The following is a 25,537-nucleotide window of genomic DNA, read 5'->3' as shown; positions in this document are numbered from 1 at the left end:
TGTCCTGAATTCATTGCCACTCTTTTATGAAACCGAATGGTTGGGTGGTGGGTTGACTGTTTGCTTGTTTCTTCCAGCTCTCTGGGGGTTTTGAGATGGTGGGGAGGGAGGGTTAAAAGAGAAATTTCACGGTGGCTGAAAACCAGCAGGGAATTCCTGTGGGGGCAAATGTCTGAGGTGAAATATCTGGAGACAGGGAGGGAAAAAACTGAATCAAAATGAATCTGTCAAACTGAGGATGAGGGTGGCAGCCAGGAGGACAGGTGTGGTGCGTTTTTGCTGGGAGGAGTGTGACCCACGAAGTGACAAGAGGCATTTTTCTTCGCAGGGACTTAAAACGATGAGCGCTTTACCTGCTTAAGTCCCCCCCCCCCCCGTCTCTCTGTGTTAAAACATATGGGAGCCAGGCAGTTAGAAGTTGCCAAGCCTAATAACAGCATTGGGTGGGGCAAGGGACATATTGACCAGTTCTAGAAGAAGTTGTGGGGTGGGAGGAAATAACCAGGCATACAAGAAGAGAGCGAGGATGAGACAGGACCATGCAAAGGGAGAAGTTGTCAGAAGAACTAAGCGAAGGAACAAAACTCAGACTCCTTTCCCTCAGGCTACAGCGTGCCCACACTGCAAATGTCAATTGGTGGGGCTCCCAGTGAGAAACGCAGGGACATGTTTCTCCCCAAAGCAAGGATTCTGTGGCCTTCAAGATCTTGCGGGTTACAAGTCCCACCATTTCTGACCAGGGGCTGATGGGACTTGGAAGTCCAGGAACATATGAAGGACCTGGGCTCCTCTTCCCTGTCTCTGACAGAAAATTATCTCTATGCCCTCACACAACTGTGTTCCCCTTGGTTCCTTGAGGAAAGCCATGACAATTAAGAACAGGGCATTTTTTATCTAGCCGGAACTCGCCGGAACTCAGTTCTGGCACCCTTCAGATGGGTGCCATTATAAGACAACAAGGGAGGTGTTCATGGTGAGTTCCGGCACCTCTTTTTCTAGAAAAAAAAATAGCACTGGTTAGTAATGATAATTTCCCAAAGCGGCTCACGTTTGAAATGTTAGGCACACCAGTAAAAGTGCAGGAAGCCTTTGCCCCATTCTCCCAACCGACGCCCTGGCCTTGCGTGACAGAAAAAGTCTGAAGAACAACCGGTGTGTTGGATCATTTCACATGCTTTATTTCAGCAGTCAAAATAATTAAAAACATCTCAAATTATTATACATATACAAAATAGGTACAGAATCTTCGGCCGCTCACACTCCCTACAACATCTGCCTCTTGTGAGAAAGAGAGGAATTATGGGTTTTTTTGCTTGAGTCGGAAACCCAACGAAAGACAGAAAGTGGAGGGGGGGGGAGAAAAAGAGAGATGAGGGGTGATGTTGGCAGAGCTGAGGAGAAAGAGGTGGATAAGAAAGGGAAGAATGAATCAGCAACGAGGGAGGGCGATGAGCAAAAGTGTTTGCTTGTGGGATGGGACGAAAGATGGAAGAAAGAGAGAAAAAGAGAGAGAGGTGGTGATGGAGGAGAAGAACTGAGGGAATGGGGGAGAAAATACAAGCCAAAAGAGAATCCACCTGCTTTACAAGAGAAAGACAGAAACTGCTGAGACCTTGATCCCTTGTAGCAATGTTTGATTTATTTTTTTCCTCATCCTCGATTTTTTTAATTATTATTTTTGCTTGTTAAAAAAGAAATAGCACCTTTTGAAAGAAAAAATTCACAAGTATCTCTGGGCAGCAAGGCATCCAGTTTGCTTTTCCCCTCCAATAATCTCATTTCTATAGCACCAAATGGCCCCCTTTTCAGCAAAGCTGTGCTTGGGGCGAGGTTTTTCTAGGTTTTGTCACCTCAAAAAAAAAAAAAATAAAAAGTTCATGGGACCTGAAAATTATTAACATAGCAGACTAAAAAAAAAAAAAGATATATGAAAGACACAGGTAGCACCTTTATCTAAACCTGAAACTCTGCCCAGTTTCTTCGCCCCCCCTCCATGCAAGCTGATGCTAGTATTAAAAAAAAGACCCCAAAACTACCCCAAAGAACTTGAAAAAGACAATGGTGAGGTAGCCATCCATACAACAATAATATACATTTAAACATTACATTTTCTCTGCTTTCTGGTATTATTGGCCATTTTTTTCTTTCAGTTGCTCACCGACAAAATAATTAAAGCTCTTAAACCTGTCTTTCCCCCCCCCTACCTGATGTCTCTGAGAGGGACAAGCACCTGTTCTTTTCCTTCAAACAGGTTTCTGTTTCGAAAAACCGCTTAGTGCCACACCTTTTTTTTATGATAACTTCGCCAAATTTATCCCTGTTGCCGACTGAACAAAACTGAAAAAAACGTACATTTAAAATGGCTGAAAGAATCATCTTTTCAGTGGCATTGCTCCGAGTAAAAATAAAAAAGAGAGAGAAAGATAAATCTCTTTCTATCAGGTACCGGCAGAGAAAGATGGTCTATAGGTAGATTTTGGGATTTATTTATTATTACAGCTCTGGGCTGAGAGGAGGGGAGGTTATTTTTGATGGGGTTGTGATGGGCAGGTTCTACCACTAAGTTTAGTATTGCTCTGATTGCTGCCAGGAAGATAAAAAGACACACCAGATTTTCATACAGATGTATTTCAGGTGTTGCTTGGTTTCGACTGATTTTGTCATTTTGTATGGTTTTTATATATGTATTTTTTGGAATGTACAAATATTGGTCCCACAATATTACTTGCTCTTTTTTTTAAAAGAAGAAGATAAAATCAAACCATTCTGTCTTTGGGGATTTTAATAATAATAATAAAGTCAAGCAAGTGGATGCACTTCCTTAATTATTTTTGAAAAGTCATTTATTTTTATTTTTTTGGTTTAATGCTTTTTTTGTTGTTTTTTTAACGGAAACAAAAATAGTTTTAGAGATGATGGATAGAAAAAGACACAAATTCAAGTCCATGTGAAATTTCCTTCTTTTTTGGCTGTTTTTTATTTTATTTTTTAAACTGTCAGGTTTCCTTTTGGGTTTACAAGAAGCAGACTGGTCCAATCTCAAAGCCGAATTCCTGGTCTCTGCCACCAATGTCCATGGGAGCCACATCAATGATGGGCAACCGGGAAGTTTTTGTTGTCTTGTATTCGATGACTGTCTTGTCCCAACTGCCAGTGTGACGCTGCAGAGGGAGGGAAAAATCAGAATTTAGAAATCAGAATTTTGTTTTTGGCTCCATAGACTTTTGAAGCTTCCGAGTACAGAGGAATGACACCCCCTCCCCACATCCGACCTGAACTTTCTCCCTGGTCAACCGTGCTCCTAAAAGCTGGCTCCTGCCTTCCCCACCCTGGATGCCCATCCCATTGTGCCACATAATTACTCCGGCATTTAGAACTTCAGGGATTCAGGGCACTGTGAGAGAAGAGGCAGAACCAACATAGAAGTTGGAGGATATGTTATGGTCTAACTTCTGCATGACCAGAATCCAGATCCTTAAGTCCAGAGGAAGCCACCATGAATAGCCAGGGGGAGCAATCACACCATCTGATCTTGAGCTATCACTGTCTTCTGATGGATTTAAGCTACTGTGGACTCAGCCATCTGGACCCTCTCTTGCCTTGAAGGCCTTTTGGCTCAAAAAGCAGGATGTGCCTTCAAAGGGAAACACTAAAACGTCCAAGAGTCTGTCCCCGATCCAGATGTCAAGAGCACAAGCAAGTAGGGACCGCTATACTAAGCGAAGATACACCTTTGCAGGTTCTGAGGATTTATTATGGCAGCAGTATGGAGACTGCGGCCTTCCAGATATTATTGGACTGTAACCCCCATCACTCCTGAGCACTGCTCATGGAGCTGATGGGAACTGAAGTCCGACAAACTTCTGGCGGGCCACGGCTTCTCCGTCCTGAGATCTTTCAGAGGGTTCTTTTGCTGAATAGGGATATTCCATCCCTCATCTGCCATGCTTCAGCACTGAAAAGCACCCAGTGTACGTGTTTCCAAACACAGATAGGAATCACAGCACTGAGAGGTCAACCTGCAGTCCTGACTTCCTCAGCCACACCTGCCTACCCCTATTTCCCCCTGCCTCTGGCCATTCTTACATATGGCGTTGTTTTATATGGATTGTCTCCCAGTTCCAAAGCATGGTTTTAGCAGGAGGTATAGAAGGGGAACACCCCTGCCAGCTGTGAGTAAAACACTGCAGCTTATGCACAAGGTCTCCAGTCAGAGAGAGAGAGAATCTATTGTACCCCCCACCCCACATCTAAAGACCCAATCGCTCACCGTGCAACCATCCTTGGGGACTCCATAGAGGAAGCGGCTGTTGCCCTCTGCTCTGATCTCGATCTCGTTGGAGCCTTGGAGGAGCAGAGCGTTCTGCAGGTTGCCGGTCTCTGCGTTCATGTAAGCCACGCTGTTCTTGCAGTGGTAGGTGATGTTCTGGGAAGCTTCAGTGGACATCAACCGCAGGAAGGTCAGTTGAATGGAAACATCAGCTGGGTCGGATCCCTCGCCACCATATTCGAACTGACATTGGAGATGGAGGGAAGGAGGAAGCAAGGAATTGGTTAGCGCTCGTGTCATGTCCTCTAGGAACCCCACCCCCTGCTATATCTAGGAATCTAACCAGCTCCTTTGCTTTCTCTTCATGCTCAGAGGGCCGAGGCAGGAAGTAATGCAATAATGGGCAAAGCCAGTTAAGCTGACTGCTGCCCAAAATCCAGCTTGGAAATGAGATGTAGAGAGATAGATGAGGCAACAGGTATACATTCTTCTTGACAGACTGCTTTTCCAAGTTGCAGCATCTACAGCTTCTTTGAGCTAGACTACTCCAGCATGCTAAGTCAAGGGACCTTTGAACCCAGCTGAACCTCTGGAATATATCACTTGAAAACTGGCCTATGTTTGCTTTTAACCAATGATCTTCCCCTCTCCCTTTTGCTTCCAAGTATCATAGAATTAGAAGTGATTTAAGGAGCAAGCCCAACTGCAAGCACCAGGAATTGTACTTTGAGGCTCCTTGGACAACATAAATTCCCTCTTCCTGTCCATTTTTCATCTGTTGTGTTCAACATCCTTGGATAAAGGTTGGAAGTGACAGCAAGCCACCATCCAGGTTCTGCCTTGTGAATCAAGCCCATTCCAATGAAGCCCAATGATGCCCAGGCCTCCCCAGGCAGCCAATTCGAGGGCTCTTCCACCTTTTACAGCTAAAGGCCCTTTCTCAATGGGCAACTTAATCTTTCTGGTTACAATCTGAGCAGATTCCATGGCAGACATGGAAAGTCGACATGGATTTCTCAGTCTCATTGAGGCCGCTCCTACCTGTGCATTAAGGCGGTTATCTATTCTCAGTCTTTTCATCCTCTTGCTAAACAGACCCAGAGCTTCCATTGAAACAACCAAACAGTCACCAGGTTCTTCTGCCTGTGACATTCTTTCCGCACATGGAATTCATATCCATTCTAGTTCAGCAGGTGACTTAGAGGAAACCTGACCCTGAAATAACTCTCCGGTCCCAACTCAGAATACAGTCCCAGCTAAGCCACTTGCTGGTTAACTGTCGCTGCCTCACCGATTCCTGGTCTCACCTGGAAGCCATCGGACATGCTTTCGCCAAACCAGACATGCTTCTTCTCCTTGGGGTTCTTGCTGATGTACCAGTTCTTCTGGGGGATGGTAGGCTGAGAAGCTTGGACACAAGTCTCTCCAGTCTCCATGTTACAGTAGACCTTGATGGCATCCAGGTTGCAGCCTTGGTTGGGGTCAATCCAGTACTCGCCTGGTGAGGAATGGGGTCAAGTGAATGGGGATGATGGAGAACGGATCACAGGAGCAAAACAAAACAAAACATCAATTTACGCCAACCTGATCTAAAAGGGGCTGGCCAACCATTTGCCCCCTCCTGCTTTTTCCTATCTCACAGATCCCACCCCCCATGCAATGAGTTCTCAGACTTGCCCAAGTGGGTCAGGAAAATATCTGCCCAAGCCTTACTCCATACAAGACGAGGAGGCAAACAGCTAAAAACAAAAGAATAGAAAAGAGAACTACCTATGTATGGCTGAGATGGACTTCAGAGAGCCAGGGAACAGGGGGAGGTGGATGTGTATTATAAAAAATAGATGGTTGCCCCATCACTTCCCAGCATTAATTATCTACACAAGAAATGACATTCTGCTTCCTAAGCATATTTTTTTTTTGTAGGAGAAGGGAGAGGGGCCAGAGAAGAGCCTGGGCTGGAGCTAGAAGCTCTACAGCAACTTAGAAGGCCCACTTCACCCTTTAGGACCTAAGTAAATGCAAGTCACATTCTGCAGATAGAAGCTACTTGGGAGAATTAATCGTTCTGCTTGACTCAAGCATGTTATTTAGGGAAGAGGCTGTGAGAAAAGGCACCCAAATCACTGCCCAGTCAGCTCCGGTGGAAAATCCATTCCTGGCCCTGGACCTGAGAAAACAACTATATGCTTGGCTGTGCAAACAATCCCCAAGTGAAAGGTCAACATGGCAGAGAAGAGAGGGGAAGTGAGAAGATTGATATACGGGGAAGGAAAGAGCAGGGCAGAGCCATTCTGCCAACGGACGTGGTCCAGAAAAAAGGAGAATTCATGGCATTTAAGAGATGCACCTGAGAATTGTCGCCCCCCCCCCCGACTGTACTCACCACTCTTCCAGTCTCCGTGGCACATCTTCAGGTCGCGGCAAGTGCGGGCTGGATTCTTACGGGTTCCGTCAGGGCTGCGGATGTTCTCAATCTGCATGGACAGGCTCTTGAGGGTAGTGTCGACTTCCAGGTCACGGTCGCGCATCACGTTTGCATCGTCAGCTCTGTAGTAGCGGCCACCATCGTGAGCTTTCTCCTGAGGAGGCTGGGGCAGGAAGCTGAAGTCAAAGCCGCCGCTGGGTGGGCCTGGGGGACCGGGTGGTCCAGGAGGTCCGGGAGGACCCTGGAGAAGGAAAAGAAGAAGAGTAGGTAGGCAAAGATCTCATCCACCCATTGTGCTGATAACTATGAGCTTTGTACAGTGAGAAGGAATACGTACAGCAGGACCAACATCACCAGTGCGACCACGGGGACCAGGTGGGCCAATGGGGCCGGGAAGACCATTCAGACCGTCTTTGCCAGCGGCACCGGAAGAGCCAGGGGGACCCTGTCAGGAACGCAGAACAAAAATGTACCATGAGTGAAGCTTTCGTTGTTAACATGAATGCAGCAGCGGCGGCAACAACAACAGGTGCATAGAAGGACTAAAGTCTAGCAGTAATAGCTAATAGCTATAATGCTGCGCTTTACAGCCCAATCCATACTTACTCTTGGACCAGCAGGACCAGAAGCACCAGAGGGACCTTGTTCACCAGGAGAGCCCTGCACAAAAGAAAAAATTGTCAGCTTTGATGATCATCTGGGGGGAAACAGGTTTATTTAAATGGCAGAAAATGCAATCCTGTTCAGTTACAGAGAGGAAGTATCAATCTAGCTTCTGTCCATGCCAATCTCACATGTGTTCCTTCATCAATCTACTCTTCCAAGTGGCAACGGGAACCAATAGGTTCACTCAGTACAAAATAAAATAAAATAAAATGATATCTATGCTGCCATATGTCTGGATTTTCCCAGACATTACTGGAATTTCAAAGGTGGAACTGACGTCAGGGAGGAAATTCCGAAAGGCGGCGCTTTGTTCTGGATCTTAGGCAAGTCAATAGAAAAATCGCTTTGGGGGGGGGTGTCCTGGTTTTTACTTTTTGAAACATGGCAACCCTATATTTTTTTTAAAAAAGGTTTCATTCAGTACAATGGAAACTGGGTATATCTCAAATGGAAGCCTTTCAGCATTTAGATTTCTAGGTCTTGGGTGGAAAGAAGGATAGGCAATATTTTTGTGGCCTATTTTTCATATGCCTTGCCCAAGTTCGTCACAACTACTGGGTCGCATACTGTATTTGCATTTGGGACCAGGAAGAAATGTATATCAAATGCAGATTGCTTTGGGGTGTGTGGAGGTCTAAATACATCTTCTCCAATCTTGCCACTGTGTAATTAAGAGGGCTGCGTTAACGAGGGACCCAAAGGAAGCCATAGCAATCTAAGGCCTCCATCTTTAAAGTTCTTATTTCTATGCTGCTAAGGTAGGCCCAAGCCTGCCTTGGCCACTGCTCAGTGACAACAACTATACACCGAGTGACAGCTGAGGCCCACTGCTGCTTTCGACCACATGGCAGGCTCAAAGCCTTTCTGGACGGAGGAATGCGTGGAACAAATGGAGATGTGCATGAACGCAGGCAAGCACTTATTTGCAAAATGCATGGCGTGACAAAACTGACGTCTGTAAGGGGAAGGGGGAAAAAATACATATGGGTAGCTGAAGAAATTTAGGAACAAAATTGTTGCTCGTTAGCCTGCCCTCTGTCTCTAAAAGTTGGAAAACTGGAATTACAAGTTTTGATTTAAGTAAGTTGGTGCAATAGGAGATCTGGATGGAATTGTAAACGGAAGCCGATTAATGGGCGAGGGCTTTGGGGAACCTTCAAGGATCTGCAGTCGTACAGGCCAAATAGATGTCAAAGCTCCCTCTTTTCTTTCCTCCACCCCCTGACTAGATGTTTCATCAAAAAGGTATCCAAAGGTGGAATTTCCTTGCAGAAAGCGACGGTAGCTTTTGCTCATTAAACAACTGGACCGAGATCCACCTGTCTCTGAATAGTGGCTAGTCAGAGGCCTCTGGGGAGTTCAGAAAACAGGGTGGGGAAGGAGGCAGGTTTCCTCTGAATGCAGAGGCTCAATTTAAGTTATTGTGGCTATTGAAAGAAAGGTTTGTTCTTCATTCTTTTCCAGACCGTCTTAAGCCACAGAAATGAGATAGGAAAGCTCTAGCTCTCTAGATCAGAGGTGCAAGGCTCTAATTTGTGTGAGGACATTTCTCTCCTTCACGAGGACTAAAGCCTTAAAGCAAGACCCTCCATGTGTCCCTATTTTCCAGGGATGCCCCTGACTTAAGAGAAGCTGTCCTAGTTTCTGATTTGATCCTGGATTTGGTCCCACTTTTCCTTAGGACGTCCCTATTTGAGAAATGTCAGAGGGTATGGAGATCTGTGACGTCTGGAGCTTCTCTACACCAAAAATGGCAAAGAGCTTTCTGGTACTTACAGGGGGGCCAGGGGGACCCTGGAGACCAGAGAATCCTCTGTGACCCTTCATTCCTCTGTCACCTTGTTCGCCAGTCTCACCCTTGTCACCACGAGCACCTTGTGGGCCCTAGAAACGGAAAGCAAGATTTTAATTTTTATTTTTAAAAATTGGCTTATTGGGCTTTCACAAAGGAGAAAGGAAGGAAATGCCTATCAGCAAGTCACTCTGCGTAACTCGGGATATGAACTTGGAGTGCTTATTTCCAGTTGTATTTCAACCATAAGGCAAAGGTAGCAGAGATTATACAGACAGGAAGTGTCCAAGTATATCCATTCAGCCTTATTGAATAGCATATTATATATTTTACCAGTATAACATAGCTGAGCTGATAGAGCACGAGACTCTTACTCTCACGCTCATGGGTTCGAATCCCATGCCGGGCCAAAGATTCCTGCATTGCAGGGGGTTGGACTAGATGGCCCTTGCGACCCCTTCCAATTCTATGATTTTATGAAAAGAAAGAGAGAAAGAGAGAGGACATTTCAGAGCCCAAACTTACTGCAGGACCACGAGCACCAGCAGGGCCAGCGGGGCCAGCAGGGCCAGCGGGACCCTAGAGGGAAAGAGAAAAGGAGAAAATGTACATATCATCGCTTTTAAAATTCCGCATGTAATTGAGCATGCAACTTATTCCTTTAGGAGCCCAGTGCTTGGAAGGGAGGGCAATCATAGCAGGAAGAGCTCGAGTCTGTCTGTAGAGTCTGTCCATCTATCTGTCTATCTGTTTGTTGGATTCTTAGTTATAAAGTGTATTCACTATTGCAGCCAGCCTGATGTTTAGGATGTGTAGGTGGGCATATATGGCCACCAGATGGCTGCATCCACCTTTCTGAAGCTAAGCAAATTTAGGTCTGCTCAGGATTCGCATGGGGGACCACCTGGGAACCCCCACGCAGACTGCCTCGAGTTCCAAAGACGAAAAAGGCAGGATATAAGCACGCCAACGAATAAATCTGGGAGTTGTCTATTCCTGCATTTGCTAGCGAAATCCTGGGATGTTCCATAGGATTTGAGTGGAAGATCACAAATGAGTGACCTCATTAATCCTCTGGCAGAGTTGCAATAAGGATGGGGAGAGTGTAATGGAAGAGGTTCCCCCACGGCGCTCTCATATGGCTCGAGTAATTATTTCAAACTAACAAATGAGGAGCCATAGGTGGATGCCAATCCAAGTTAATTAAAGCAGCGTGAAAGAGAGCCCCTTTAGCGAATGTGAGCACAGGACCAGAAGTGGCATGCGTTCCATGTTAATTAAGTATGAAGGCACGCTCCTGAAATATGTAAGATCCTGAAGCTGGGTGTGGAGGGTATGCCTATGTCATCTGCAAACGGATACCCATCTTGCCTGCATCTTTACTGATCATGAAAGCGGAAAGTTGTGAATGACTGGCATTATTTCAGATCCACTGATCTGGAATAAGTCGGTTTGCATATATGTGGCCTAGTGGAATTTGGAAAAATGAAAGATTCAGAAAACGTTGTAGCAGAAGGAAAGGAAGCGCCACTTACAGTCTCGCCGCGGTCGCCATTCTTGCCAGCAGGGCCAACTGGGCCAGGGGCACCAGGGGCACCGGGAGCGCCAGGGGCACCAGCTGGGCCAGTCTCACCACGATCACCCTGTTTGGGAAAGGGAAAGGCAAGAAGAGGCGATCAAAGCTCAGAACCGGTGTGCGTTTGTGAAATCAAGTCTTTCGTTTTGCAAAGTTATCGGACCTGGGTCTTGCGACACCGGCCCGTTCCGGACACCTGCTGCATACACACATGCATGTTCAACTCACCTTGGGACCAGCAGCACCATCGCGACCGGGAGCACCTTCTGCACCAGGAGAGCCCTGTCAGCCAAGAAGAAAGATGGTGAGACTGAGATTGTGGTGGTGTTGAAACTCTAGAACTCTCTAGCTACCGATGGGAGATCTAGAACTGAGTTAAAACTATTCAGCTCTGTAACTGAACTATATTATTCAATGCACATCTACTAGTAAGGATTTACGGACATATGAAGTTGCTGTATGTCGTTCTACCCGGACACTGAGGTCCAGCGCTGAGGGCCTTCTGGCGGTTCCCCCACTGTGAGAAGCCAAGTTACAGGGAAGCAGGCAGAGGGCCTTCTCGGTAGTGGCACCCGCCCTGTGGAATGCCCTTCCACCAGATGTCAAAGAGAACAACAACTACCTTTTAGACTTTTAGATGACATCTGAAGGCAGCCCTGTTTAGGGAAGCTTTTAATGTTTGATGCATTACTGTATTTTAATATTTTGTTGGAAGCTGCCCAGAGTGGCTGGGGAAGCCCAGCCAAATGGGCAGGGTATAAATAATAAATTATTATTATTATTATTATTATTATTATTATTATTATTATTAACTAAGGAGGACTACTGGTCTACCTAGCAGTATTGTCTATCCTCTGTAAGGACAAAAAAAAATCAGGCACCATATCTCCAAGGTCTCAGGCAGCAGCCTGCTTGAATACCCTTTTAACAGGAGATGCTAAGGAACAAACATGGTATCTTCTGCAAGTAAAGCATGACCCTGATCATGGTCCCTCACGAAGCTACACTGCTCTGAGCCAGACCATTGGTCTATTTAGCCCAGTATTGCCTTACTTTCCAAGGCTCCAGATAGAGGTTCTTATCAAAGCTTATTTTAGCTGGGGGATGCCAAGGCATTCTGCACCTGCATTTTACCACTGACTGCACAGTTTGACTTGGACCATATTTCTGATCAATGGTAAGAGACTGGGGTTTGACAGAGAAAGGTGAACAAATTTAGGAGTCCGGAGCTCCCATGGAAATTGGAAGACTTGCCTCACGTCCAGATTCACCAGGGGGTCCGGCCAAGCCAGGTGGTCCCATTGGGCCGGGAGGACCGCGTTCACCAGAAGGACCAGATGGGCCTTGTTTGCCAGGCTCGCCCTGTGGAGATCAGTCCCAGTTAGAACAAAAAGAATCCAGTTGTTGAGATACAGAAGGAGGCAGGAGGAAGACAGCAGGAGAGGACTCGCATTCACACATCATGCTTGACCACGGTTAACTACAGTTAAAAAGAGCGAAAGAAGGAGCCTAGTCTAGGCAGAGTTTGAATTCTGTTCCCTGGGATCTCAGAAAGCACTAAAGAAGAACTTTCAATGCAACATGGGTTATGGGATGGGGCCAGGGAAGGTTATCTTCTCCATAGGGTTCTATATCACTTGAAATATATAGCTCTGCATTTCAGAACTAGGGAAGCATCTGTTGTATAAAGCATGGGCTAGTCTCAGATAATAGATTTCTATGGAGTTTTGTTTTGTATGGCTTACATCACTTTTCTAGATACCGCAGAACCCAGAGCACTGTTCTACTTATGAAAGCTCGCTCACTTCCTGATATTGAGAATCCAGGAAGTTTTTTCAAACCAGATTTGCATTTTACAAATTGAATCTGTTTCAGCTTTGAAAACTGAGATTTATAAAACACTTTGCAAAACCAAATTTTTTTGTCTTCTTGATCAGTGCTTAAGGCAACAATATTAAGTTATAACTGACCAAGTTCAATATTTTAACTCCTCCCCACCTTGTCCCCTATCCTGTACCCCTTAATCCAGCTACATCTTTAGCGGTCTAGGCTGTGAGACAAATCCTCATTAAGAGAGGACAGAGTCAAGATTCAGCTAGAGGAACTTGCTTGAGAACTTTCCCCCCAGAATTATTTTCATTTCCAGTACACACAGCTGTGTTTTTTTTCTGTTCTGGGGAGCTGTGGATGGTTCTTTTAAAACAGAATTCCAAAAATTTGTGAGCTGCTTCTAAGAAACAGTTGCACTCCTCAAAAAACAACAACATCTGCCCTTAAAACACAGAAAATATGTCAAATGCATTTCAAAGACCTAGCAAGATGCTCATATTAAAAACCTGAACAGATGAATGTTACTACATCTTTCGGGATGTCCTTTCTTGGGGCTTACAATTAATATGATCAACAGGATTCCCTAGAAATGTTTCTTTCTTTTGACAATTCACAGAACTTGTGGTTGAATGATAAGTCTTTTTGATGGGGTAGGGAAGATTTGGAACTGAATTCCAGGGTTTAGCCTTCACTTTTCAGCAATTCGGCCAGGGGCTGTGCAGGTATTTGTGAGCAAGCTAAAACAATAAACAGTGCTTTGTCTTAGCTCATCCAGACTTCCTTTTGGGCCATTTTTCTAGGCACAGGTCCACATTTCAAATCTCTGTGTTAGAGCATTTTGTTGTTGTTGTCCTTGCACTTTCCCTGCAAAAACCCACTCTGAACTGCTGAATTGGAGCAAACAGCAATCTACAGAAAACCTGAATTGCTGTTTGTTCCAATTCAGCTTTAAAGAGCAGGTTTTCCTGGGGAAAGTGGTGGTGGTGGTGGGGGAAACAACCACTCTTGGATACAGAGCTTTAAAACGCAAGACTTGTGCCTAAGAAAGCCCGGGGCAAAAGGTAAGGTAACCCTAACCCATAGATGCAATATAGAAAACATGTTGCTCTGTTTCTACAGGAGAATGGTATTGACCTTTTATTTATTTTTTATTCTTGGCCTTGGAGGAAACAAAAGCGATTATCTGGGTTAATGCACACTCATACTGCCACTAAGGAAAACGACGACAGAGCCCATAGTTATTATGCATTATATTAGGAGCAGAAACAAAGAGCAGCAAAGGATGAAAAGAAGCCTTGCTTTGAGACCCGAGCTGCGATCCAAATCCCTCGTATCTGCAGATGTACCGCTGATGTTGACTTCTATGTAAATGTGTTTAGTACAAGAGTGCTGAAGACTAAACCTGAACAAGCAACTCAAATTGAAACTTTGCTGTGTTCCCTCCTGTTCTTTGGGCCTCGTATGCCAAGCATAGACTTCAGGCTGAGTCATCAGACACTGAAGTATATTGTCAGGGAGAGGCAGGAGTCTGAAGGGACGGGCAGAGGAGGCAGCAGGGCAGGAGAATGATCCAGGGGAAGGGCCAGTTATTTGTGACATTCTGTGCCACCAATGAGGCAGCGGGGAAAGGAAGAGGCTGGGCAGTCAGAGACAGGGGAACAGCTGCAGGGAATCAAATCTCCTCTGTCCCCTCCTGCACTGTCTCCAAGGATGAGGAGGGGCTTAAAGGGACAGGAGCAGCCGGACATGACACGCAGGAAAAGTCACTGGTTGCTTGCATGCACCATGTCCCGAGGTGGTGGTGTAAATGGGCTGGAGGAGGCATGGTGCACTGCTGCTGCAACTGCTGGGACAGATCACAGGTCTGAAGGAGGACCTGTTCAGCTAGCTAGATTCTTGCACCTTTGGAGTTGATGCAATTGAGTGCTTTGCCAATTGATAACTAAACTTCTAATTGCGGGCGCTGGGTATACTTGGGTCATATATTCCAGTTAGACTCGGGGTGTGTGTGTCTATTTTGCTTTTATGTATCCTTGCGTTTTCAGCCTTCTGTGTGGCTGAGTCCACTTAAGAAACATTCCCCCCTCAAATAAAAATTTCCTCGCTGTTCCCCAGCCCACAAACACCAGCCCCAGAAGGAAACTGAACACAGACTTTCTGCGCAGAGTTGTCAGAGAAAAGCTGAAGGGGAGCACTCACAGATGGTCCGGGAAGACCAGGGAAACCTCTCTCGCCTCTTTGTCCAGGAAGACCAACGACACCACGCTGTCCAGCAATACCTTGTGGGCCAGGAGTACCAGGTGCGCCCTACAGGAGGAAAACGGACATGAGCATGAGATGTCAACAGAGAAGCTCCTGGTTGGAAAAACACATTTCGTTTTTGCCAGCATTATGCTGCACTGCAGAAGAGTTGGAGGTGAGCTGGGCATAACCCAGACACTGTGGAAGGACGTGTGGATCCAGAATTGGCCTCCACGGTCACTTACAGACTCACTGTTAAACCGTGTTTATGGAAGACAATCTTACTCAGCTACAAGTGATCACCGAAGAAGAAAGAAGACCCCAGACAGGCTGGGAAATAAGAACATGGTGGGCTTGCTTGAAGCAGAAGAACTGTTGGATGTCCTGACTCCACTTTACGTTGTGAGTAATGCCCATGAGGCTTTCTATCCTTGCCTAAAGGAGCCCACACCTTGTTGTATCTTGGCTGGCTAGGGGATTTTCCTTCAGGCTCTCTTTAAGCAAAGTGTGACCACGCATGGCAAGGACTACCTTTTCCACTGAAACACATCCCACATTAAAAAAACCCAAACACTTGGCAAGCAACAATCTGAACTAATGGATCTGGTCTATAATGTAGGAAGCCATTATGTGGCATTTCAACGATGCTCACTAGAACATCGCCACTGAAGAGGTGCAGCCATAAAGATTTGCATAAGCAGTGGGAAATTCCAAAGCCAATTTAAGGCAGAGAAATCGTTAACATGGCAGCTGGGCTGCCATCAGGGAGCCAGATGTTGCGACAGGGAGATAACCCCATGGAGGGGGCGCCCAACTTTGGCTCAAGCAACCCCGTTCAAGAGGAATGAAAGGTAAGAGGTGGCATTTACTTACAGCAGGTCCATCGGAACCAGGAGAGCCCTTCTCGCCAGGAGGTCCGGGTGGGCCAGCAGGTCCAGCTTCACCAGGGCGTCCAGCAGGTCCAGTCTCACCACGGGGTCCTTTGGCACCTTCCTTTCCACCAGGGCCTGGGGGGCCGGGAAGGCCGATGTTACCCTTTGGGGGGAAAGAAAAGAGGACAAGGAAATCAGTGACACTCACAGGCCGTGTGTTGAGTTTGGGAACAGTGGCCCCAAATGAAGCATCTTTGAGGAAGGACCCCCACCCCACCCCAGTGAGGTTCTAGTGGGTCACTGAGAATGAGGAGTTTCCATCCCACCAGCTCGTTTTTGCATTGGGTTGCATGTTCCTAGAGACAGCCAAAAGCTTGGGCCACCGCATTTCGAATCAGGTGCAGCTCCAAGCAGAGCAAACTGAAAGGAAAAGCCTGCCCATGCTTATGTGACAGTGTCATTTAAATGTCGTGGTTTGCTCCAGCAAATCCTGTGGACTGCAGATTGGGCAAGGATGCTGAGAACTTAATGCTAAAAGACCCTTGGCCTCTCCTCCCCAGCTGCAATTCCACGAAGAAGGAATGGCCATTAAGATAGTGGTATAAAAATACTTAGAGATTCTTGTGTGCCATAATAATCCATAAGGCCCAACAATTTCTGCTGTGTCTGAAGGCTTTTTTTATTATTATTGTGGGGGGGATGGAGCTAAAAATTTGGGGGGGAAACCTGGATATCCAGTTTGCAAACTTGGGAGTATAAAAATAAAAGTGGATGTACAAAGACTACTTGAAGGGGGTTGTACTAGATCACTCTTGTGTTCCCTTCCAACTTTTCCAATTCTATAAGGAATGCTTCTGGTTCGGGCTAAAACCATTGTATATATTTAGATAGGAATTGATTCAGCACTATTCTCAATCTGTATCTTTTCTGCCTTATGGCCCTCTTTTCCCATCCTCTCTGCTGCCAAGAGAGTCAACATATATCTTTGTAGGTCCTCTAATGTAGGCTCTAAGGGACTTCCTACTGAGCATCCTCTCCCACCACCAGCTACCTCGGGGTTGTGTAACAGCTTTCTAAATTGTTGCCCACAATGCCGGCATGTGTGTGTTTTGTGGGAGGGTACTTACAGATGGGCCAGGGGGTCCGACTCTTCCAGCAGCTCCAGGGAATCCAGTAGCACCCTATGAAAGGAACGAAAGAGAAGGTTCCTTTTCAATAACTCCTCCCCTACCAAGCAGGAACTGTACGTGTGATTCTAACACAGATTCCCCACTTAGTAGGATCCTGCAATGGATTTCGTCTTAATTTCTCAGTTCGGCAACCTCTTTGCAATGCCGAAGCTCCTTGCCACGGAAAGATAATGATATCTCAGCTCTTCTAGCATCTTGTCACTACTGCTTCTGGGTATGCAGAAAAAGGGTGCCAATTTTATTTTATTTTATTATTTGTTTCTACCAGCTAGAGATCCTCATACATCATGCAGCTAAACCAGTTTGGATGACGTGATTGAGGTTAATTGCATTGCAATCAGCTTGGGCTTAATTTCAGCCTAAAACCTGCCAGTGGCAAGCTCTGGAATGTGATTCCCCCTCCCCCTTCTTGTGTGTTAGATGGGTTTAGGCTAGCTAGTGAGAGCCTCTGAACATACACAGAGACTTTTCCTCACCACGGTGAAGCTGGTCTGCTGTGAATACCGATTAACTATTTTGGATCAGGTGCTAAAGAGCCCTGTCTTGCCCACCTCGCATAGACTGTGATCTTTCTGGGCAGAGGTTGCACGATCCCTTCTATGGTTTATTTCTGCAGCCCACTGCTGCAGCCGAGAGCTGCATTAGTTTTCTATCCCATGATCTGCTTTAAATGTCCCAGGGTGATGAACTGGGAGTGATTTCCTTAGGATGTGAAAACTCTGAGTTTCGAACATGAATGCATTTTTGACTCGCACCCAGCTTAAGAATGCAGAAGAAGGAGGTACTCACAGGGGGTCCTGCATTTCCACGAGCACCTTTGGGTCCAGGAGCACCAACAGCACCCTGCAACAGGCGGGAGGGAGACAGCGTTAAGCCAAAGGCTGATGGAAGGTGATGGGTTCACAAAAGAGATTGGGGTGCAACAAGAGGGTCACTTACAGCGGGTCCGGGAGGTCCAGTGGCACCAGCAGGTCCGGGAGGACCAGCATCGCCTTTAGCACCAGCATCACCTTGTTCACCTTTAGCACCAGGTTGTCCATCAGCACCCTGTGGAGGTAAGAGCAGAGCAGGTGGTGGTGAAGGATGGAAAAGGAAAGACATATCTACTTAAGATGGAAGATATTGATGGATCTTTCTCTGCATCGTCCAAGTACATCTGACTAAATGATCTCATTGTGCCAGAGGAGGTTGGACCACATTGCTTCTGATAACCTGCCAGGTGTGAATCAAACAGGAAGAGGCAGCATGAGAAGCAAGGTTTGCACAACTTGGAACAGGGAGGGTGCAAATGGAGAGGAGGGTTCTCAATCAGGTTTGGGAGATTCAGTTCCCAGTCTCTCTCAGTTACATAGTGGAGTCAACCCGGTTGCAGTTCAGCTTGGGACATGGGGAAATCCAGGTTCAAGTGCCCACTCCTCAGCTTTGGGTTCAAGCACCACCTTTCTCACAGTTTAATCAACCTCAAAGGATTTGTTGGGAGGACAAAGAGGATGAGCACTTGCAAAGCAATTGGCAGATCCATATGTCATCAAGAATCAGCATGGAAACCACATCAACTTGTGATTTACTGTCTTGACTGACCCAGTTCTTTAGTGGCTCTACACTCAAGTTCACCCAGTTATGGAAAATACTCCTAAAATGGATTCAAGTAGGACATGGAAGATTGCTGTCTGGGCTCCTATTTTATTTATTTTAATCATACCCTACCTTGTTCTCCAAAGGACCTCAAGGTGGCAGTGAAAGTGGTTAAAAGTGGCATAAGGCACTAAAAAAGGCACTGCTGGGTAGAATTTGCCACCCCAACAGTGCACTAATTAATGCCTGCTTGATTGCTGTAGTTAGGAGGAAGGTAAGGGAGAACCAAATTGTTCTTCCAAGCCTTATGAGGAACAGTTGAAGGAACTGTGTATGTTTAGCCTGGGAAAGAAGAGAGAGACTGAGAGAAGGTATGATAGCCATCTTCAAATATCTCAAGCGCTGGAAGTTGGAGGAAGCTTGTTTTATCCTGCTTTGAAGGGTAGGACTTGAATCAATGGCTTCAAGTTACAAGAGAGGAGATTCCAACTAAACATCAGCAAAAACCTGACAGCAATTGTTCTACAGTAGAAAGGTCTCCCTGGGAAGGTGGTGGACTCTCCTTCCTTGGAGGTTTATACGCAGAGGTTGGATGGCCATCTGTCACGGATGCTTTAGCCGAGATCCCTGCATTGCAGGGGGTTGGACTAGAAGACCCTTGGCGTTTCTTCCAACCCTACAGTTCTATGATTCTATGAATATACCCCAAATTGGGACTATTTTCTTTACTTTATGAGCACTGCTAACTGAGGAATTGCAATGCCTGGAACGTATAACTTTCTCCTACCAGAGATCACTTGATAACAATCTACAGGTGCTTCTGGTCGCAAACCTTGCCTGTCAACTGTTGCTGCTTGTTTGCCACAATGTGCACCAAAGCGGAGGGATTGTCCACCCTGCACCCAACACCCAACATGCAACGAATCAACAGTTTGATGAGAACTGAACACTTGTCATCATACTCACAGGGGGGCCGGCAAATCCAGCGGGTCCAGCAGGGCCAGGCTCACCACGATCTCCCTGGGGAGGAAAATGAGACAAATGCATTTTGTCAGTGGTGATAAAAGGAAGGGTCAAAGAATGAGAGAAGGTGATAAGAATGAGATCCCTGCGTTGCAGGGGGTTTGGACTGGATAACCCTTGGGGTACCTTCCATCTCTACAATTCTGTGTTTCTAGGATGGAAAAGAAAGTACTTACGGGAGCACCACGAGCACCGGTGGGACCAGCAGGACCAGCAGGACCAGCTTCACCCTGGTTGAGGAAGAAAAGAAATAGAGATGAGGTTAAGCTCCAGGGAACCAGGAGGAACCACAAAAGGCTCTGTAACACAAGTAGGAAAAAAGCACACCCACACCCACCCAGGATGCATAGCTCAGTCAGTCGAGCATGAAACTCTTAATCTCAGGGTTGTATGTTTGAGCCCCACATTGGATGAAAGATTCCTGCATCACAGAAGGTTGAACACAAGATGACCCTTGTGGTCCTTCTTCCAATTCTACAAATCTGTGATCTAAAGCTGCAGAATCCTACCGGTTAGTTACGTTCCTCTCTTATACCTTGCTACTCTCACCAGGTTGGATAAATGCCTCTTTTTCTAATCATGTACTCACTGCCTCGCATGGAGGCCTAAGTTCAACATGTGAATTGAAAAACATGAACCGTTTGCCTTCATATCTAGCAGAGAGAGAGAGAGAGAGAGAGCCAGCCACTGAGTTTTATGGTATGAAAACAGGAGGGGGAAAGCTTATTAGTGACAGGTTGGAAGAACAAAATTGGGGACGGATGGGGAAGGATCATAGCTCAGTGGTAGAGCACATCCTCTGTAAGCAAAGGTCCTCCAAAGGGTTGATCCCTGATACTTGCCTGAAACCCTGGAGAGGTGGTGCCACTCATTGTGGACAGTACTAAGTTGATGGGTCAATGGCGCTTGGATTGTATGAGGCTGGAGAGGAGAAACTAGAAGGCTGGTCATGTCCATACCTTTCAGCCTAGCCTATTTGTAGGACCTGAAAGCACCCCTAAATGGTATACATAATATAGCAGGTTGAGCTGGGAAAATCCTTTAACTGCGTAGTCAGGGTGGCCTATGAGACAATGTGACCTGCGGATGATCACCTGTCGGCCCATCACTCTCACCCATGCAATTCTGCAGGCAAAAAGAAGCCCTTTCTCCCCACGTGTTCTTTCCACAGCCAACAACCTTCATCCAGTGTCCTGCCGATGCTGTTGTGGAGGTTGTAGCCTCAGCCAGCGATGGGTGTCCGGGTGGTATCAAGTGAATAAGGTGAGAAGGAAGGGGCTAAGCTCTTCCCCCCAGTGCTCCACTCCAGATTGACCTATCACTGAATCTAGTTGCTGGCCACTGTTTTAATTTCAAACTAGCCCCTGTCAAATCAGCTCTGGTCCATGTGGACATGAGCTAGAAAGGTTCTGATATAGAGTGACATTCCACTAGCCTCTTGCTCTCTGCCCAAGCCTAGCCCAGCTGACCTCATGGAGACTGAGGGCTTCAGATGAAGACAGTCATCATAGGCTAAAATCCCAGGATCCAATAAGGGCACACAATGCTGAGATTCTCATACTTAGAATTTCTTGGGAAAGGGGGCTGTCCCCATGGCTGCCCTATTCTTGCCATCAGCATGCAGGGCAGCGACACTGAGCTGACTAGAAAGGGCCAGGTTAGATCTCTGCACCCCTACGCCATCAGAACACCTGGTCAGGAAAGAGTTGCCAACTGCCTCTCCACTGCATGCTCTGCAAAGGAGTGGCGTCAAAGCCCAAGTCGGAAGACGCCAAATAGCTCCCAGCTCATTCACAAATTTGTTAATATGCCAGAAAATGCACCTAGACATCTGACAACTGGCGATCACTAGACCTTTTTCTGGAAAAGAGGTACATAAAGTCAGTGGAGCACTTGCCTTGTCACCAGGAGCACCAGAAGGTCCAGGTGGGCCAATAGGTCCAGTCAATCCTCTAAGTCCATCCTTGCCAGGAGCACCATCAGCACCTTTGGGACCAGTGTCACCCTAGGAGGAAGGAGAAACAGAGCAGACCATGAAGCACCGAAAGGAACAAGCTGGTGCAAAAACTGGGAGGAAGAACTCTCTGTTGGCGATACAAGGTGTCTCATCTCTGAAGGTCTTGGGAGAGATCCGACCATCTAGCAGAATCTGCATTAGGATGTCAAGCCGAGTTTGGCGCGAGGGAATTTATCTCAAGGAGACTGATGGAAGAAGGACTAGGTGCTGGATAGCACCCCGAGATCTGCCCTTCATTCCAACCCTGAAGGCAAAAGCCTGCAAGCCAGAGGTGGGGAAACTGTGCCCCTCCAGATGTTGAGTTTCTATCCAACATGGATGATGGTCAGGGATGCTGGCAGCTATAGTCCAGCAACATCTGGAGGGCTACACCAACCATCCTCTTGCTTTGGCCATACAGAAGGGAAGAGTCGCCTGCCCACTGGATATTTTAAGGAGGGGAGTTTCTAAATACCAGCAAGCAGAATTTAATATTATCTTCCTGTTCCTTATTTCCCACATTACGATTCTGCAAGCAGTCTACTTCAAGTAGAGGAAGGTCTGGGGGCAGATTACAGGCCTTGGATGGAGAAGGCCCTAGGTTAGATTTCTGCCCCCTTTTTTCATTAAAAAAATAAAATAAATCCCATGTGCTGGGAGTGGGAAATATCTCAGCCAGATATGGTGGAGCTCTGTAGCCAGCTGAAATAGACAGAGTACTGAGCTTGATGCACCAGTTCCCTGACACAGTGTAAGGCAACTCCGGATGTTACTTTTCCACAAACTTCCTACCCAATTGAAATGGTGTGTTACAAAGCCAGTCAATAGCCCTGTGTGTTTTCCTATCACTTTCTTTATCACCTAAAAGTCCTGTTTTGGAGGGAAGTGGGTGTGTTGCCAAACAACACCAAACACATTTCAATTGCACAGTCTGAGTTTGTTGGCATGCAGGTAAATCCCACCTGCAAAACAGCAACAGCCTTGCAAGTGACCTCCTGTTTTTATTAAGTCTTCCATCCACTGGCCCCCTATGACCCTCATATGAACCTGTGGGCATGAGGATCTGTGTCAAGATTATCTCTGCACAGTTGCAGTAATGGTGGTTCGCCGTGAAAGCGGGCTGGAGAGAGATACGAGGAGAAGTTGGGAAAGCCTCCTAACTGGAGGGTTATATTTGGAAGAGTCAGGGGGCTGTTGCCGTTGTTGTTTGCATGTTCGCCTTCTTTATAGGTCGGTTAAGTTAGTGAGCTGCCATTTTGATGGCATTGTTTCCAAGGACCAGATACTTACTCTGTCTCCCTTGGCACCAGGCAGACCAGCAGCACCACGTTCGCCAGGCATACCCTGAAGGCCAGCAGGACCTTGGTTTCCGGGGGCACCAGGAGCACCAGCATCACCCTAGAGGAGCAGAGCCAAACAAACAAACACATATCAGAAACAGAGCTAAGATACCAGGCCCAGCATAGATGGCAGCACCTAATCCCTTCTGAATTCTGTCTGTCTGTCTCATACACATTTGCAAAACAACATTTATTTATTTTTTCAGATTTTCAGTCTGTATGCTAGGGAAGAAGAGCCTTGTTGCACCCAGGAAGGCAATGATTCAGAGGGATTGGGTAGATGATACTAAGGAACAGGCACAGGATTCCTGAATGTGCCCATGCCAAGGGAAATCCATTACTTTCCTTATTTGCTTTAGGGTGCAAAAGTTGCCTTGCTTGGAGTGAAATGTGCCTATAGGTTCTGAAAAGAGAAAGAAGGTCCCAGAGCTTGTCCCATGTGGTCTGGCTAATGTAATAAGGTAGCAGAATCGAAGCTGTGTCCTACTTCATGGCAGATGCTTGGTTGGATTCCAAAACTTAGCCCAACCCTGGTGAAATGAAACAGCTCAGCTGTGGGCCTCTACTCCTGATTTGCCCAATATCCTTATAACCTCTCTTTCTGTGTGTGTGGAAATGCACTATTATCAAGTTCCATAAGCTCATAAGAGGACCCTGAATACTACAGGTGGTCCCACTCTGTCTTAAGCTGGTGAGCACTGTACATCACCTTTGTTGAGAAAACAGGAGGTGTGAGGGGATGCTTCAGAAGGCATAGATTGTTTCCTTCACCTCTTGAATTATAGATGTTTTGTTGCCTACGTGGCTCAAAACCTAACTCTGATCATTTGAAAAAAATCCCAAGCATCCAAGACTGATTTTTATATTTGTCATGCAAGATATTTTCAAGGAAGATAAAGGACATGAATAATAATAAGCGATGGACTACATCCTATCATGCACCCTTACCTTAGCACCATCGTTACCAGGAGCACCATTAGAACCACGGGCACCCTGAGGACCTGGGGGGCCTTGGACACCACGTTCACCGGGGAAACCTCTCTCGCCCTAGAGGGAGGAAAGAGATCTGGTTAGAACGCCAGCATCACAGTAAACAGCAGCGGACCAATGAAAATACATATGGAAGACCAGTATGGAGAAGAAGATCTTCACTTACTCTTGCACCAGAGGGACCAGGAGGACCAACATCACCAGGAACACCCTATCAGAAGAAGAAAAATCATTGGTTAATGAATCTTTGGCATCCAGGTGTCATAGGTAATCCAAGATGGGGCTGATGGATGGTTCTGCTGTGCAGCACTGGGGGTGAATTTTGCTGCTTCACGGCTGAGGACTGTGTGGACTTATGGTCCCTTTGAGTTATGGAATTCCAGAAGGAACAGCTCAAGTCTGAAGTGGCAGGATTTGCATGATGTGGGCAGGGTCTCTAGAATATGAAAGCATGGAGGAAAGTGGACAGCACAATGAGAAGCATCTAGCTATTCTCTTCTGCTTGGTAGGAAACACTTCAGGAGGTATGCATTGTAAACCTCCCTTGACGGCTTCTCCAAAACCGCATGTTGGAAACATGAGTGGACAGGATCTGAAGATGGACTCTTTTAAAATGCCAACTTCAGCCACAGAATATTAGCATAAATTACGGGCTCCTGAATCATCAAGTTGTGCCCAATCCAATGGCTTACTGAAAGAGTCACTAGGCCTAAACTAAGGACTCCACTCGTTTCAGCATCTCTTCACCTCGCTGAGACAACGTCCCCTTGAGGAACAAGAAGCATCAAGTATCTACAGTGCTTTGAATGCCTGAAATCCCAGTTTTAGTCCAAGCAATCAATCCTATCTCTAGTAGGAGAAGGACATGGGGGAGATACAGATCTGTTGCCTACAATATGGGAGGTTTCTATGGCCATTGGGCCATGCAAAAGGAAAATATTTCCTTCCCGCCCTCCCTATATACTTCTTTGCAGGTGCTCTGGATTTTTATTGTTGGCCAATCAACTGGAAGTCCATTGGCTTTGCAAAGGGAGCATGAGAAATGCGTCATACGAAAAGCAGGCATGGCACGGACTCTGCTGTGATTGCACAGCTTCCAATTCATTCAAAGCAAAGGGTGCGTGGTTCTCAGAATGTTGCTGGATAGATTCAGCACCAGCACTGTACTGGTTTTTTTGCAAGGAGTGGATGAAGCCTTTCTAAAGAAAGCCACCCGAGCTAAGGGAGTCTAAGCTTGCTGTGGCATGGTCCTGAAAGGAAGGAGCAAACTTTGCCTGCTGAAATTCCCTCCAGCTATTCAAAGGAGGAGAAACCTCACCCTGCTGTGTGTGTGCACTTAGATTGTGAATAACCGAGCAGAAGAAGCTAAGTGGGGAGAAGCTTGACCATCCGGTTCTCCTCAAGGTATCCTTACGTCTTTCTATAGTATGGTGTAAGTACTGCATTCTGTCTGAAGGTATTCAGGAAGGCAGATGCAAATGCCATATCTATATGTGGAGCGAGGCTTACTGGGGAGCCAGCAAGCTCAGATCAGACCCTAAACTACCTATCTCTGAACTCCGTCTCTTCTTCACATTTCTCTATGTGCAGCCTCATTTCTTACCTGTTCACCAGGCTTTCCAGATTCACCAGGGGCACCTGCAGGACCGGGAAGACCCTGTAAGAGAAAACCAGAGATGGAGAAGGTGTTAGATTAGGAACTGAAATCTTGCTTTTCAAAGAGCTTAGCTATATCTATCCTACAATTTGAT

At 46.4% G+C, this 25,537-nt stretch overlaps 1 protein-coding gene across 1 annotated transcript in view; it reads right to left on the bottom strand.

Moving 5' to 3' along the window:
* Positions 1-1,155: 1,155 nt before the first annotated feature.
* The window catches only part of COL1A1 (collagen type I alpha 1 chain), a 46,082-nt gene continuing 21,700 nt past the window's right edge, over positions 1,156-25,537 (bottom strand). Inside the window, exons 29-51 of the mRNA XM_080979266.1 lie at positions 25,390-25,443; positions 23,953-23,997; positions 23,745-23,843; positions 22,747-22,854; positions 21,358-21,465; positions 19,637-19,690; positions 19,404-19,457; positions 17,802-17,909; positions 17,652-17,705; positions 16,800-16,853; positions 15,674-15,835; positions 14,759-14,866; positions 11,984-12,091; positions 10,958-11,011; positions 10,689-10,796; positions 9,679-9,732; positions 9,138-9,245; positions 7,302-7,355; positions 7,033-7,140; positions 6,654-6,936; positions 5,578-5,768; positions 4,271-4,513; positions 1,156-3,161 (exon numbers count right to left, since the gene is read on the bottom strand). Of these exons, the coding sequence (XP_080835392.1) occupies positions 3,015-3,161; positions 4,271-4,513; positions 5,578-5,768; positions 6,654-6,936; positions 7,033-7,140; positions 7,302-7,355; positions 9,138-9,245; positions 9,679-9,732; positions 10,689-10,796; positions 10,958-11,011; positions 11,984-12,091; positions 14,759-14,866; positions 15,674-15,835; positions 16,800-16,853; positions 17,652-17,705; positions 17,802-17,909; positions 19,404-19,457; positions 19,637-19,690; positions 21,358-21,465; positions 22,747-22,854; positions 23,745-23,843; positions 23,953-23,997; positions 25,390-25,443 (2,466 nt within the window). The 3' untranslated portion in view covers positions 1,156-3,014. The remainder of the gene's footprint in view (positions 3,162-4,270; positions 4,514-5,577; positions 5,769-6,653; positions 6,937-7,032; positions 7,141-7,301; positions 7,356-9,137; positions 9,246-9,678; positions 9,733-10,688; positions 10,797-10,957; positions 11,012-11,983; positions 12,092-14,758; positions 14,867-15,673; positions 15,836-16,799; positions 16,854-17,651; positions 17,706-17,801; positions 17,910-19,403; positions 19,458-19,636; positions 19,691-21,357; positions 21,466-22,746; positions 22,855-23,744; positions 23,844-23,952; positions 23,998-25,389; positions 25,444-25,537) is intronic.

Source organism: Podarcis pityusensis, assembly GCF_964106645.2.
Source record: "Podarcis pityusensis genome assembly, chromosome: 13".
Classification (NCBI taxonomy): Eukaryota; Metazoa; Chordata; class Lepidosauria; order Squamata; family Lacertidae; genus Podarcis; species Podarcis pityusensis.
Note: the sequence above shows the minus strand (reverse complement) of the source record. Positions and strands in the feature narration are given on the sequence as shown.